The sequence below is a fragment of the Otolemur garnettii genome, unplaced genomic scaffold (assembly GCF_000181295.1).
Source record: "Otolemur garnettii isolate 467f Iridium unplaced genomic scaffold, OtoGar3 scaffold00050, whole genome shotgun sequence".
NCBI classification, from domain to species: domain Eukaryota; kingdom Metazoa; phylum Chordata; class Mammalia; order Primates; family Galagidae; genus Otolemur; species Otolemur garnettii.
In genome coordinates this window covers 8,336,855-8,351,650 of record NW_003852445.1, presented here as the reverse complement: position 1 = coordinate 8,351,650, position 14,796 = coordinate 8,336,855, and the positions used below count along the sequence as shown (strand labels likewise).

At 53.8% G+C, this 14,796-nt stretch overlaps 3 protein-coding genes across 3 annotated transcripts in view; 2 read left to right on the top strand and 1 right to left on the bottom strand.

Annotated features, from left to right (window-relative positions):
* Positions 1 to 1,618, top strand: part of RPAP1 (RNA polymerase II associated protein 1) — a 32,323-nt gene extending 30,705 nt beyond the window's left edge. Inside the window, exon 25 of the mRNA XM_023514278.1 lies at positions 1,532 to 1,618. Within this exon, the coding sequence (XP_023370046.1) occupies positions 1,532 to 1,561 (30 nt within the window). The 3' untranslated portion in view covers positions 1,562 to 1,618. The remainder of the gene's footprint in view (positions 1 to 1,531) is intronic.
* Positions 1,566 to 11,100, top strand: LTK (leukocyte receptor tyrosine kinase). The gene is given in 21 exon segments (XM_023514279.1): positions 1,566 to 1,667; positions 2,203 to 2,316; positions 2,406 to 2,577; positions 2,988 to 3,138; positions 3,249 to 3,362; positions 3,364 to 3,396; positions 3,655 to 3,811; positions 3,888 to 4,040; positions 6,147 to 6,245; positions 7,095 to 7,247; positions 7,706 to 7,792; positions 8,059 to 8,251; positions 8,764 to 8,854; positions 8,999 to 9,063; positions 9,250 to 9,379; positions 9,458 to 9,555; positions 9,687 to 9,779; positions 9,874 to 9,975; positions 10,108 to 10,242; positions 10,318 to 10,408; positions 10,510 to 11,100. Coding segments are annotated over 21 exon segments (2,598 nt in total). The 5' UTR covers positions 1,566 to 1,624; the 3' UTR covers positions 10,834 to 11,100.
* Positions 11,101 to 11,192: 92 nt separating this feature from the next.
* Positions 11,193 to 14,796, bottom strand: part of ITPKA (inositol-trisphosphate 3-kinase A) — a 9,985-nt gene continuing 6,381 nt past the window's right edge. Inside the window, exons 2-7 of the mRNA XM_003791739.1 lie at positions 13,349 to 13,445; positions 13,052 to 13,268; positions 12,722 to 12,926; positions 12,342 to 12,443; positions 11,894 to 11,965; positions 11,193 to 11,786 (exon numbers count right to left, since the gene is read on the bottom strand). Of these exons, the coding sequence (XP_003791787.1) occupies positions 11,583 to 11,786; positions 11,894 to 11,965; positions 12,342 to 12,443; positions 12,722 to 12,926; positions 13,052 to 13,268; positions 13,349 to 13,445 (897 nt within the window). The 3' untranslated portion in view covers positions 11,193 to 11,582. The remainder of the gene's footprint in view (positions 11,787 to 11,893; positions 11,966 to 12,341; positions 12,444 to 12,721; positions 12,927 to 13,051; positions 13,269 to 13,348; positions 13,446 to 14,796) is intronic.

Genomic DNA, 14,796 nt, shown 5'->3' with positions numbered 1-14,796 from the left:
CCTGTAGTCCCAGCTATTTGGGAAGCTGAGGCAAGAGAATTGCTTAAGCCCAAGAGTTTGAGGTTGCTGTGAGCTGTGACGCCATGGCACTCTACCAAGAGCGATGTAGTGAGACTCTTGTCTCAAAAACAAAACAAGGGGCTCAGCACCTATGGCTCAAGTGGCTAAGGCGCCAGCCACATAACACCTAAGGTGGCAAATTCAAATCCAGCCTAGGCCCGCCAAGCAACAATGACAGCTGCAACCAAAAAAATAGCCGGGTGTTGTGGCAGGCGCCTGTGGTCCCAGCTACTTGGGAGGTAGAGGCAGAATACTCGCTTGAGCCCAGGAGTTGGAGATTGCCGTGAGTGATGCCACGGCACTCTACCCAGGGGGACAGCTTGAGGCTCCGTCTCAAACAAAACAAAACAAAACAAGGGCGGCGCTTGTGGCTCAAAAGAGTAGGGCGCCAGCCCCATATGCTGGAGGTGGTGAGTTCAAACCCAGCCCTGGCCAAAAACTGCAAAAAAACAAAACAAAACATTGCCTCTGATTCAGTACATCTGGGGTGAAGCCCAAGAATGTACATTTCTAACAAGTTTCCAGGTGATACTGATGCTGTTGTCCAGAACCGATCACAATCTTAGAAGTAGCAGCTTACAGGGCCCTTGAAAAGTAAATTCAGTGACCTCAGTGCAACATTATCATAGTTAACTATGGCATGGATACCATAGTTTTTACAAAATTCACTGCTGTGTCTGCACCTTGCATTGTACACAGACTTTACCAAATAGCTATTATAACTTCTTTTTTCAAGTGTTTTAATCTTGAAAGGTCTCAGTCTTTCAAATTAGTTGTGTTGACCAAAAGATTTAGGACCCAAGACACAAAACCACCTGAAGGCTGAGTAGCCTTCACTGTTATAGGACAGTTCACAGAGCACCTTCCCCATCCCCAGGTGGTGGGGAAACCTTCAGCTCAATTGTGGCCTTGCTACATCACCTGTTGACTAGAGATGCTAGTACTAGCATCAGACCTTCTGACATCTGGTCCAGTCCTTTACCCCATCACAATAAGTTGTTTAGAGGTGTAACAGGCAGTGGAACTGTATGAAGCCAACAAAAGTCCATGTTTCTGAGAGTATCAGGGAGACTCAGCCTTGCAGTCATAAAGACACTGAAAGACACATAATGGCAAGTAACAAGCCCTTCTATGGAGCAGATTAAAGAGTACTTCCCATGTATGATCACACCAGTACGCCCACCGGTGGGAGAACCAAGGCCACCAGCAAAGCAGTGCACTCTCCACTGCTCCTGTCCTAAGGAATGTGGAAGACCGTGCCTGATGTCTGGAATGGGGCATTTCACCTCTCACCCCAGTCTCTAGGGAAGCCTGGGCACACTCAATAGCAGGAGACGCGAGCACCTGCCTGTGGGCTCCGCAAGGATTCTCCCGGAAGCATGGGGATCTCGCTGCCTGCACGCCCCGCCCTTTCCTCCTTCAACATCCTGGGGTCTGAGGTGGGCGTGGCCAGACCGTCTTTGGTTCCCAGGGGTGTCTCGCCAGCTGTTGGACACTCTAAAAGCCTGAGGCGCAACCGCTAGGTGGGAGCTGTCAACTTCGCGTGCGGCGGACCGAACGGGCGATGGGCCGCTTGGGCCGGCTGCTGCTGTGGCTTAGAGCCGCGGGTAAGTGCCGTCTGGCGGTCAGGAAACGGCCCAGGCCGGAGGCACCCTCCTAAGCTTGGGGATGGCAGTCGCGACAGACCATGTATCAGTGGCTCCTCCAGAGGCCTGGAACACTTGTAGCCCAAGTTCTCCAGTCCGTACTTCTGGAGTGTGGGCGGAAAGCGCGAATCCGAGAACCCCTATCGCGCAGCTTGAGAAGGAGGGACAAGCCCTGGGGTCTCAGTGCTGCCTGGGGGTAGGGCCACCAATCTAAGTGCTGGAAAGGATGGGGTGTCCTGCAGAACTGACCGAGTTCAGAGCGTCGTCATTCACTTAAGTCTTTGGAAGAGAGAAACTGGTAGAGGTGTCTTCAGACACTGAAGTTGGGGTGTGGCCTGCATCCAGGTGCGGGCGAGCGCCGCTGGGCGGGGCCGGAGGTGGGGCGCCAGCAGCCCGGATTATCAGTGAATCGCTTTACCTCTTTATCTGCTATCCCTCCTCCCGTTTAACATTATGCGCCCTGTCCCTACATTGCTGGCTCCCTGTCACCTTTCAGGCGCCGTTCTCTGCTCCAGCTCAGAGTCCCAGACGCCTTTTCCATTATCCTCGCCTCTGCCAACTCCCAGCGCCCGGGACCCGAAAGTCACCGCCCTCCCCTTAAATCCCTCAGGTGAGTTCCCTTCTCTTCAGCACCCCATACCCCGATCCCTTGGGCTCGGCCAGGGGCTCGACGACCCTTTTCTCCCTCCTTGCTCCCAGGCACCGAGGGATCTTGGCAGTTCTCTACCTGTGGGGCCAGTGGCCCGCACGGGCCCACACAAGCACAATGTAATGGGGCGTACGCGGGGAGCGGCGTGGTGGTGACTGTGGTGCCCGCCGGGCCGTTGAGAGGCGTGCAGCTGTGGCAGGCGCCAGGCCCGGGCCAGTACCTGTAAGTTCCCGGGTGGGCTAGGGGTGGGCGTTGACCTGCTGGTCCAATGTAAGGAGGATCAAGGCCACGTGCAGGCCACACCGCCTTGCGTTTTAGGGCTTTCCGCAGCGACGTCCAACCAGGACGACCTCGAGCGTCCCTCCTTCCAGCGGACCCGGGGGAAGTGTGGCTGTAATAGCCGCCGAGTTAGCCTGTATCCAGGACCCCTGAGTCTCATCTCCATAAACACTCCTTAAATAAGTCTAAAGTTTAATTTTGTGGTGTTCAAACCTAGTCCCACCCCTTCAAAGTCGATTGTAGTCTCCAAGTCTCTCCGATAAAAAATTCTGGAGCCGCCTCTGTCGCCAGCCTCTGCCTGGAGCAGCTGGCTTGAGGGTAAAGGGCAGGAACTCAACGCCGGCTTCTCACAGGATCTCAGCCTACGGAGCTGCGGGCGGCAAAGGCGCCAAAAACCACCTGTCGCGGTCGCACGGCGTTTTCGTCTCGGCAATCTTCTCCCTGGGTCGTGGGGAGCCGCTTTACATCCTCGTAGGGCAGCAGGGAGAGGACGCCTGTCCTGGAGTAAGTGGAGCCAGTGGGAGGGGGTACGGCGTTCCTTCTCGGTGCTCCGACACGGGTACTGCGAAGGGAGGGTCCCGGGCTCTGCTGATTCCTACCCCTGGTGCCAGCAGGGTAGCCCGGAGAGCCAACTCGTCTGCCTCGGAGAATCTCCAGCCGCTGAAGAGCGCGCAGCGATGGATGGGACCGAATTGGTCCCAAAGTCGCGGCGATGGGCAGGAGGTGGCGGGGGGGGGTGGTGGCGCCACCCACATCTTCCGGGTACGTGCTCCCTTGGCGCTGTTCGCTTAACCTCCAGCGCTCGGCGTTGGGGTGCCAGTCCTCTTCCCAGAGGTGTGCGCACACGCTTTGTATGTATGTCCCTTAGTGTCCCGTCTGTTCCTTCTGTTCCTCTATCCCTGTGCTGGGCTGGGAGCCGCTGCCCTTTGGGGGGCCTCTGTGGTGGGAGCCATCACAGAATGCCGGTGTCCTCCCTCCATGCTGGAGGGTGCGCCCCTCAACATGCCGCTGACCCCATAGCTGCGCGCCGGCGAGCTGGAGCCACTGCTGGTGGCGGCCGGAGGCGGCGGTCGGGCCTACCTGAGGCAGCAGGGCCGAGGCTGGGCTCAGACGGTCCCTGAGAAACTGGAGAACCGCTCAGCGGCGCCCGGGAGCGACGGGAGAGGCGGAGCGGCCGGTGAGGGCATCCGGCCGCGAGGAGAGGCGGGTATTCTCCCCATCCGGCCTTCAGACAGCCTACTGTCGCTTTGCAGGTGGAGGGGGCGGCTGGACGTCGCAGGCTCTGTCCGCAGAGGGTGGCCAGGGCTGCGCAGAGGCCTGGGCTACACTTGGCTGGGCCGCGGCTGGTGGCTTTGGAGGCGGCGGAGGGGCCTGCAGCGCTGGCGGAGGTGGCGGCGGCTACCGGGGTAGGTGCACCCTTGGGGAGGGCAGCCAGGCATCTCCGAGGGTTAAGTGAGGTCAGAACCTTAAAATTGGCCAAAGCCTAGAGCAGGGCTGGGTGAAAAAGACGTTAAGCCCTGTTCAGCTGCTCCAGGCCAGAGCAGTTCTTAGAAAAGGTCAAATAAATTGCAATTCACACCTGCAGACAGGAGTTCCTAGATTTTCATTTAAATCCAGGGTCTTTTCCATCAGACAGGTGCTCTCCCTGGTCTGTTGCTGCTCCAGAAACGTAGCAGCAAGCGGAGCTGGGAGGCAGAAAGGCAGGATTGGTTTAAGTCAGTTCTCAAAGTGTGGCCCTGGAACCTGGAACCTCAGCACCACCTGAAGTTTTAGTAATGCATCTTCTCTCTGGTCACAGTGGTTCAGGCCTCTAATCCCAGCACTTGGAGAGGCCAGTGAATTGCTTGAGTTGGAGACCGGCCTGAGCAAGAGGGAGACCTAGACACTACTAACAGTAGAAAACCTAGCCACGTGTCAGTCATGGCAGGTGCCTGTAGTCCCGGCTACTGGGGAGGCTGAGGCAAAAGGATTTCTTGAGCCCAAGAGTTTGAGGTTGCTGTGAGCTATGAGGCCATGGCACTCTACCCAGTGCAACAGAGAAAATCTGTTTCAAAAAATAAAAAGTGTGCACATACTCTTGGGACAGAGGATATTAGGGAGATGTTGGTCAGCGGATACAAAATTTCAGTTAGACAGGAGAAATAACTTTTAGGACTCTATTACAAAACATGGTGCTATAGTTAGTAACAATGTATTCTTACCCAGCCTTGGTAGCTCAGGCTTCTAGTCTCACTACTGGTGAGGCTAAGGCAAGTGAATTGCTTGAGCTTATGAGACTCCTTTGTACCCCTGCCCTCCAGCCTGAGTGACAGAGCTAGACTTCACCCCTTTTAAAAATAATAAAAAAAAGTGGGCCATGCCTGTGGCTCAGTGAGTAAGGTGCTGGCTCCATATACTAAGGGTGTTGGGTTCAAAACCAGCCAAGCCAAACTGCAATAAAAAAATAGCTGGGTGGGCTATGCCTGTGGCTCAAAAGGGTAGGGCGCTGGCTGCATAAGCCAGAGGTGGCAGGTTCAAACCCAGCCCTGGTCAAAAAAAAAAAAAAAAAACAGATGTTGCGGCTATTCTGGAGGCTGAGGCAAGAGAATCGTCTAAGCCCAAGAGCTGGAGGTTGCTGTGAGCTGTGTGATGCCATGGCACTCTACTGAGGGGGACAAAGTGAAACGCTGTCTCTAAAAAATAAATAAATTCTTTAAAATTGCTAAGATTTTTAGATTTTAGATGTTCTCATTACAAAAAATAAGTTTGTAAGTTAGTGGATATGATGATTGGCTCAAATAAGCAAATTGCACATTGTATACACATTTCAAAACATGTTGTATGTATATTTTATATTACATGTACATTACATGTAATATTACATGTAACATGTTACATGTTACATGTATATTACACATACATGTATGTATGTATATTACATTAAAAATAAATGCAAATTCTCAGCCCTTCTCTAACCTCCTGAATCAGAAACTCTAGGGGAGAGTCCCAAAGTGTATTAATCAGTCCTCTAGGGGATGATTCTAATGCACTTCAGTTTAAAATCCACTAGTGTATAGAAACAGAGGCTTTGTATCTGGGCTATACTGTTTATAAATACTTTACATACACAACTACATTCTCACATAAATGGAATGTGTGGGTTGAGCCTCTCCCATTTTATAGCTGAGAATATGGGATAGGAGGGGCTCAAACAGACAGAAGGTGTCCCAACCAAGCAAAGCCAGGCCTTCAGGTTCTAGCTGATTACTCCCTCCCCACCTCTCTAGCCTTTGAGTACCTACTTAAGAACAGAAACACTTGCATCAGAATGCTAGTGTAGAGAAGGCCACACTGGGATTTCAACTGGGAGATGCTAGCTTCTCCACTGTTCATAAGCCAGCTTCCCAGCAGTGAGGCAGCTGTGTGCTCCTTACTCCTCTCTTAGCCTCTGCCCCCCCCACCTTTTCTCCCATTGTTCTTTCCCCCACCTCCTCACTTTTGTAGTCAAACCCTCCATCACTCTCATTTTCCAGGGGGTGACGCCTCAGAGACTGACAACCTCTGGGCTGATGGGGAAGATGGGGTATCCTTCATACACCCCAGCAGCGAACTCTACCTGCAGCCTCTGGCAGGTATTGACCCCAGCCCCTCATCTCTTAACCAAGCCAAGCCTTTTTCCTCAATCCCTGAACCCACTCATATAAGATCTACCACTGCTACACTGGAAACCACCTACTTTTTGCATAGCACAGGATCATTTGAGAAGTGGGCTATCAGTGTGATATCATTTTGGGGGATTCTGGATTGCTTGTGAAGTATTCCCTTGCTATAAATTCTCTTCAAATACCTGGGAGCTTAGGCTGGGCACGGTGGCTCATGCCTATAATCCTAGCACTCTGAGAGGCCAAGGAGGGTGGATTGCCTGACCTCAGGAGTTGGAGACCAGTCTGAGCAAGAGCAAGACCTCATCTCTAAAAATAATCAGATGTGAGTGGCACCTGTGGCTCAGTGAGTAGGGTGCTGGCCCCAGCCAACCTGCAACAAAAAATAGCTGGGCATTATGGCAGGCACCTGTAGTCCCACCTGCTCAGGAGGCTGAGGCAAGAGAATAGCCTAAGCCCAAGAGCTGAAGGTTGCTGTGAGCTGTGACACCAAGGCACTCGACTGAGGGTGACAAAATAAAATTCTATCTCTAAAAAGAAAAATAGCCAGACATTGTAGAGGGCTTCTATAGTCCCAGCTACTTGGGAGGCTGAGGCAAGAGAATCACTTGAGCCAAGAGTTTGAGGTTGCTGTGAGCTATGATGCCTTGGCACTCTACCCAGGATGGAGTGAGACTCTGTCTCACTAAATAATAAAATAGTCTTGGGCTAGAATTAACCACATGGCTGGAAAAGGCATGTACATCCCACCCAACAACCCAACCCCATTGCCCACATTCCCCACACCACACCCCACCATATCAGTTCTTTTACTGTCAGTTACAGAAAGCCATGGAGAGGTAGAGATCCGAAGGTACTTCAACTGTAGTCATTGCCCTTTGAGAGATTGCCAGTGGCAGGCTGAGCTCCAGTTGGCTGAATGCCTGTGCCCGGAGGGCATGGAGCTAGCTGTGGATAACGTCACCTGCATGGGTATGTCCTACCTTTGCCCAAGGTCTTGACTCCTGGGATCACAGGCTGGGAAGGCAGTAGGATAACTGGAAGGATGTTTTAGAGACCTTCTGTGTACCTGGCACTGTGTTTGATATTGGGCAGAGGATTGGAGATCCATCAGTGCAAACTTTGCCTCCCAGGGGCATGTAGTCCAGTGTGGGAGGTGAGATGGATGTTTAAATATGGCAATACAGATTTATATCTCAAGTGACAATTGCCATGAGGGGTAGAACGTGTTTTACAAGTTCTCAAAAGGGAGATATTGTTTCTATCTAGGATAATTGGGGAAGACATCATGGAAAAGTTAACACTTGAGCTGAGTTTTTGGTTTTTTTTTAAGTTTGAAATTTTTTTTGAGCTGAGTCTTGAAGCATGGGTAAAACTTGAAGATAAAGGGACAGAGAGCACCTTCCCACTGCAGGTGTCTTTCTCCCTAGACCTGCCCACCTCCCCAGGCCTTCTGGTTCTAATGGTGGTGACCTCAACATTGAGCCTCCTTATGGTGTGTGGGGTCCTGATTCTGGGTATGGAGCATGGAGCAGATGTGGCAGATTCACGGTTATCCCCTCTCCACTGAGCTATGGGGTCCTGGGGGCACATATGGCTGACCCCAAGATCTCTACCCCCAGCAGAGCTGTGGTAGACTCCTTTGGGGTTCTAAGGAAGCCCCTGGGAGGTCTGGGGAAAACATTCACCTTAATGGAGATCTGCAGAGGTGTCCTGGGCAGGGGGAGGCTGAGTGGGCCTGATGGGAAGGTAGAGTATATGCCTTTGCTTCTCCTATCCCCAGCAAACCAGAAGTGTCAGGGTCTGTGGGTAATGAAGCAGCCAGGCCCTGAGCTTGAACTGAGCAAGCGACCAACCTCTGCCATCAGGACAGCTGCCAACCCCTATTACTACCAGGTGGGGCTTGGCCCAGCTCAGTCCTGGCCTCTGCCCCCAGGGCTTACAGAGGTTTCCCCAGCCAATGTCACTTTGCTGAGGTGAGTCCTCTACTTCCCTCTGACAACATGTGTACTCTAACCCACATCTCTGATCCTGTTCCCTGCTGTGGTAAATTATGGATCCCAGAGAACCTCTGGCCCAAACTTCAGGGAAATGGAGGCCCAAAGAAGCTCCAAAAGGGGAAATAATTTGCTCAAGTTCAGTTCTCAGCCCCAATTCTGGAATGGTAGGGACTTATAGAATAAGACTATTTTGGAGCCCAGGAGACACCCCTTGCCTCCTAGGGTGTCTGCCAGGACTTAAGGGAAGGTCTCATCACAGTCTTCCCCCCCATCTGATCCCACATCTGCCCTCTCTTTGCCCTGGCTCTGTGCAAATCCATGTCATCCTTGCAGGGTTTCCACCATGCCATGATGCAGAGAGAGCTCACATAGGGTCAGCCAGAGACATGGGGATGTGGAGGAGCAGGGCACAGAAAAGGGGTACTAGGACTCTCTAGGACCCTTCTCCAGGCCAGCCAACCACTCACTTCCAACCTGTCTTCCTGTAGAGCTCTGGGTCACGGTGCCTTTGGGGAGGTGTATGAGGGACTGGTAATTGGCCTTCCTGGGGATTCCAGACCACTGCAGGTGGCTATTAAGGTGAGAGGGAGTGAGACTTAATGCTGGGGCAGGAAAGAAGCGCACCATGGAGGGGAGAGCAATTACTAGAGCTAAGGTTAACCCACCCTCCTTAAGTGTCCAGGGGAGTTCAGAATCTCTGTGGTCTTCCTCTGCCCACCCCAGACTCTGCCAGAATTCTGTTCTCGTCAAGACGAGTTGGACTTCCTGATGGAGGCACTCATCATCAGGTGGACCTGGGGTGGGGGCAGGGCTGGAAGGCGGGAGGGAGAAGCCAGGACTGCCTACAGGAACAGCCCTTCTTCATCCTGGGGTTGAGAAGTGGCAAGTCTGGCAACACAGAGGTCCTCTCCAGTTTTATGGAACATGGTTTCTATCTCCCTGCTGGTGGTGGTGTATGTGCACCATCCCGTCAGCAAGTTTAGCCATCAGAACATCGTGCAGTGTGTGGGGCTCAGCCTCCAGGCTGCCCCCCGCTTCATTCTGCTGGAGCTGATGTCTGGAGGGGACATGAAGAGTTTCCTGAGGCATAGCCGGCCACACCTGGTGAGACCCTTCTCTCAGCCCTCCAAAGAGCCTGCTCATGTGTCCTGCATGGACTGACACACCTTCTCCCTGACCCAGGGCCAGCCGTCAACTCTAGTCATGCAGGACCTGCTGCAGCTGGCCCAGGACATAGCCCAGGGCTGCCACTACCTGGAGGAAAATCATTTCATCCACAGGTTGGGAGGAGTCCTGGCTCAGGGGATCCCCAGTCCCACTGCCTCCCCCTCCTTGTTCCTTTAAAGGAAATACATCAGGAAGGGCCAAATCATCTATGTTCTGGGAGTGATATTTTTGCCAAACTCTGCAGGGACATCGCTGCCCGGAATTGCCTGCTGAGCTGCACTGGGCCCAGCCGAGTGGCCAAGATTGGGGACTTTGGAATGGCAAGAGATATCTACCGGTGTGAGGCTTGGGGAGCTGGGAAGGCTATTGGTCCAAGAGGGTTTACCAGATGATATTTAAACAACTCATCACTTCTCTCCTCCCTCCTGTAGGGCCAGTTATTACCATAAGGGGGACCGGGCCTTGCTCCCAGTCAAGTGGATGCCCCCAGAAGCCTTCCTGGAGGGCATCTTCACATCCAAGACAGACTCCTGGTGATAACACACCCTTCCTTATCCTCCTGTCCTCTGTTTTGAGGCTAATCCCTTCCTTTCTGGGTGAACTTGTGGGAGGGAAGGGCAGGGTGTGTGAATGAGTCTCACCTGGTTCCACTATTCATGATACAGGTCTTTTGGGGTGCTGCTCTGGGAGATCTTCTCACTGGGCTACATGCCCTACCCTGGGCGCACCAACCAGGAGGTGCTGGATTTCATTGTTGCAGGGGGCCGGATGGATCCTCCTAGGGGCTGTCCAGGGCCAGTGTGAGTTTAGAGGGCTGCCCAGGGAGGGAGATCCTTCATGGCCATAGGTGGGCATGAACTCCTACCTCCTCCCAGGTACCGCATCATGACCCAGTGTTGGCAGCACCAGCCTGAACTCCGGCCCAACTTTGCCAGCATTTTGGAGCATCTTCAATACTGCACTCAGGTGTGCTCCCTGACCCACACCGATGATCTTGGTCTTGGGAGTGAGGAGGGAAACCGTAATACAACTCCATGGTCCCCTGCTCCCCGACTTTCCTCTTACAGGACCCCGATGTGCTGAATTCACCCCTGCCAGTGGAGCTGAGGCCCACCCTGGAAGAGGATGGGGCTTTTGGGCTGGGGAACAGATCTTTGGAGGGCCCCAAATCCCCACAGCCCCAGGAGCTGAGTCCAGAGGGCATGAAAAGCTGGGGAGGGAGCCCTCTTGGGCTGCCCTCTGCAGTCAAGCCCCTCAAACCCAGAGGACTCCAACCTCAGAACCTTTGGAATCCCACCTATGGCTCCTGGGCCCCACGAGGCCCTGAGAGTGAGGACTCAGGTATTGATGGTAGGGATGGCTCCTTTCTCTACTCCTTATCAGGCTTCTAAGTGGCTTGTTATTCCACCAGCCTCTGTCCCCTGCAGTCTGCATGTCTGGACCTGTCTCAGGGCTAGCTTGGCAGCACTGGACTTTCCATGCTGGAAACCAACTCCAGGCCTCCTGGGGAAGGGCCAGACCATTTCTAGCCTTTGATGTTTGGGACCAGAACCCCTTCCCATTCCCATCCCCAGGGAGTCCTGGTCCTCTAAGAATATCCTTCATCTGAACAGTTCCCAACTTTGCAGATGCTTCCAATAAAAAGCTCCTCTCACATCCTCCAGTGATCTGAGTGGATGTCAGGGATACTAGAACCGAGGAAGAGGGGACCACAGGAGGGAAGGGATGAAGCCTGAGTCATAGAAACTGGGTCTTTGAGTTTTATTGGGAAGGGCAGTCTTATTGTAGTGTAGGAGGTTAGACCAGTAGGTCTATGCCTGCTAAATAAAAGTCATTACCTGGCTCCTCTGGAGAGGGTGGAGCCTCCTCAGAAGAGCTGGGCTGAGGAAGAAGCTTTTGTTCCCTCTCATTCTGTAAATGCGTGTCATTCTGCTCTGGGAACGATGGGGGCTGGGGCCGTATGGGCGCCAATCCCTGACATCAGCAGTGTGCTCACTTAGTGGTTGGTGCCTGGCCCTGCAGGACTATGTGAGCCGTCTGCACGACGGGGTTTCAGTCTCTCGCCGGCATGCACAGTGGGGAGGTAGCCGCAGGTCCACGTGTCAGACCGATGGGCCCACGCGGGGACAGGAGTCCAGCCTCATCTCTCAGCCAGGCTGGCCAAGATGCCAATGAGATTGTCCAGCCCCAGTAAATAGCCATCCTCACGGTTGCCCTCCTCCCAAGGCAGCCGGTGGTCCAGGATCTGGCCGTCAGGGAGGGGTGTGGTTTTGCCAAAGTCGATGAGCCACACACCAGCGCGATGGCAGTGATCATGCACGAAGAGGAGTGAGCTGCCAATCACCTGCCGAGCCCCACGCAGTCAGGCCACAGCCCTGTCCCTGAGAAGCCCCCACCCTATTCCCACTCTAGGCCTCACAAATCCCAGACCTGAGCCTCGAGGCTTCTTACCTCATGCCTCCTAAAGAACTCAGAGACCTCCAGGGTGTCCCGGATCTGCTGCAAGCGGTTCAGATACCTCCTCTGGAGAGAGTAGACAAGAAGGGCAAATGAATAAACTCTAAGTGAGCCCCTGCTAACAATTAAGAGGCACGATGCATGTTCAGCCTGGCAGATACTGTTGTGAGGAGGGTACAGTCCTCCCGCAGCGGGCACAACCCAGAAGGGAAGGAACATAAAGCAGTCACAACTCAGCGAAATAAAGGAGGTCACATAAGCGAGAGCACTCCATGGCATGACCAGGGGCATCCTTTTTTTTTTTGGTTAGGGCCGGGTTTGAACCTGCCACCTCCAGTATATGGGGCCGGCGCCCTACTCCTTTGAGCCACAGGCGCTGCCCAGGGGCATCCCTTGATCTCAGGATCCCCAACACCCCAGGGTTCTGGGATTCCGCCCTCACCAGCACTTCCTCATCTCCTTGCACAAACTCCTCAAAGACGCGAATCACTTGCTCCCGGCTGCGCGTAGTCTTGAAGTCGGTGCTACAGGAGCCGTCCGCTTTCTAAAGGAGGTGGGATGGGAGTGTCATGGGGTCCCTGGACCACTGGGCAAAGAGGATCAACCTAGGGCAGCGGTACCTCCAGGGGCGTTGGCTGCTGGGGACAGCGAGGCGGCCGCCAGAGGGCCTCTCGTGGTGGTGGCAGTGATGGTGGTGGCGATCACAGTGATGGGGCAGTTGGGGTATGGCGGGAGGAGACAACAAAACGGGAAGGACACCCGGTGGTGGGGCTAGGGCAGAGGAAAGGCCAGCATGGTGTAGAGCGAAGCGAGCCTGCCCACCTTGATCCCCTCGATGCGGAAGCCTAGCGTGGTGCTGGAGCTAATGCCTTCTCGCCACTGCATGTAGCGCGGCTTGGTGACCGCGCGCTGCGCGTGCTCCTCCTCAGTAGGCGCCTCAGGGTCCACTGCCAGCATCTTCTTGTACATGTCCTTCCGCAGTTTTGGCCTCTCCCGGGCCTTGGTCAGTTCCTCCTCCAAGTAAGTCCTGTAGGGATGTAGGCCCCAGCCGGGAATGAGGGGGCGTACAGGGCACCCCATTGAGTGTTTGCTTGTTCTAGCCCCCATCCCAACATGCTCCCTGCCTCACCCAGCACCGCAAGGCACGCGTACCTGACGCCCATCTTGCAGTCAAGCACGCAGGGCCCGTCGAAGCCGTCGAGCAGGTCCTGCAACTGCAGGTAGCTTTCGCCGTCGCGCTCCACCACGCCGTGGAAGGTAGGCACGCAGCCACGCAGCGCGTCCGCCATCAGACGCGCCAGGCAGTAGCGCTCCGGCTCCGAGCAGCGCTTCAGGATCAGCCCACTGGTGCCGGCCGCCTTAAAACTCCCTGCGGACAGGCACCAGTCAGTCTGCCCAGCCCCTTCCTGTCGAGGCACCTCCCCACGCCATGTGTGCGACCCAGCTCACCTGTGTGCCCCGCCAGCTGTACCCAAGAGTAACGCTTTTTGAAAGGGCTGATGACGGGAAGATTCACCATGGTCCGGATCTTCTGCCAGTGGCTTTTCTGAAAGCGACAAGGTCAGGGTCTGCGAGTCAGCGTTTCAGTAATGCATAAGCCCTCCTCTGAAATTGTCCCAAGGCAGGGCGCAGGGGCTCGCGCCTGAAATCCCAGAGGTCTGGGAAGCCGAGGTGGGAGGATCCTTTGATTAAGCTCAGCAGCCTGAGCAAGAGCGCGACGGTCTCTACTAAGAAAAATTAGCCAGGCGTTGTGGCGGCTGCCTGTAGTCCCAGCTACTCCGGAGGGTGAGGCAGGAGAGGCTTGAGTCCAGGAGTTATTGATTGCAGTGAGCTATGATGGCACCATTATACACCTGCACTCCAGCCTGAGTGACAGAGTTAAGACCCTGTCCCTTTCAAAAATAGTAATAAGCTGGACATGGTGGCTCACACCTGTAATCCTAGTACTCTGGGAGGCTGAGTATCCTAGAGGTTGGAGATCAGCCTGAACAAAAGCAAGACCCCACCTCTACTAAAAACAAGAAAATTTGGGAGGCTGAGGCAAGAGAATCGCCTAAGCCCAAGAGCTGGAGGTTTCTGTGAACTGTGATGCTACAGTACTCTACTGAGAGCGACAAAATGAGACTATGTCTTTAAAAAAAAAGAAAGAAAAATAGAAAAATTATCCTCACAATAAAAATAAAGGAAAAAAAGAAAAGAAAAGAGAGAGAAAGAATTATCCTAACTCTCGGGAGCCAAGGCAGGTGGGTTGCTTAAACTCAGGAGTTTGAGACCAGCTGAGCCAGATCTAGACCTCATCTCTGAAAACAGCCAGGTGTGGTGGTGGGTGCCTATAGCCCAGCTACTTGGGAGGCCGAGGCAAGAGAATTGCTTAAGCCCAAGACTTTGAGGTTGCTGTGAGCTGTTACGCTACAGCACCCTACCCAGGGCAAAAAAAGTGAGACTCTGTCTCTAAAAAAAAAAGAAGAAAAAGAAAAAGTAGCCTGGCTTTGTGGAAGTCATCTGTGGTCCCAGTTACTGGGGAGGCTGAGGTAGGAGGATTTCTTGAGCCCAGGAATTTGAGGTTGCTGTAAGCTAGGTTGAGGCCAGGACACTCTAACACTCTAGCCTGGGGCAACAAATTAAGACTCTGTCAGAAAAAAAAAAAAAGGCTCACAGGTGGCTAGAGCTACGGCTACATGCACCAGAGCTGGTGGGTTTGAACCCAGCCTGGGGCCCCTGAACAACAATGACAACTACAACCAAGATAGCCAGGTATTGTGGCAGGTGCTTGTAGTCCCAGCTACTTGGGAGCCTGAGGCAAGAGAATCACTTAAGCCCAAGAATTTGAGGTTGGCTCGGCGCCTATAGCTCAACCGGCTAAGGCACCAGCCACGTACACCTAAGGTGGCGGGTTC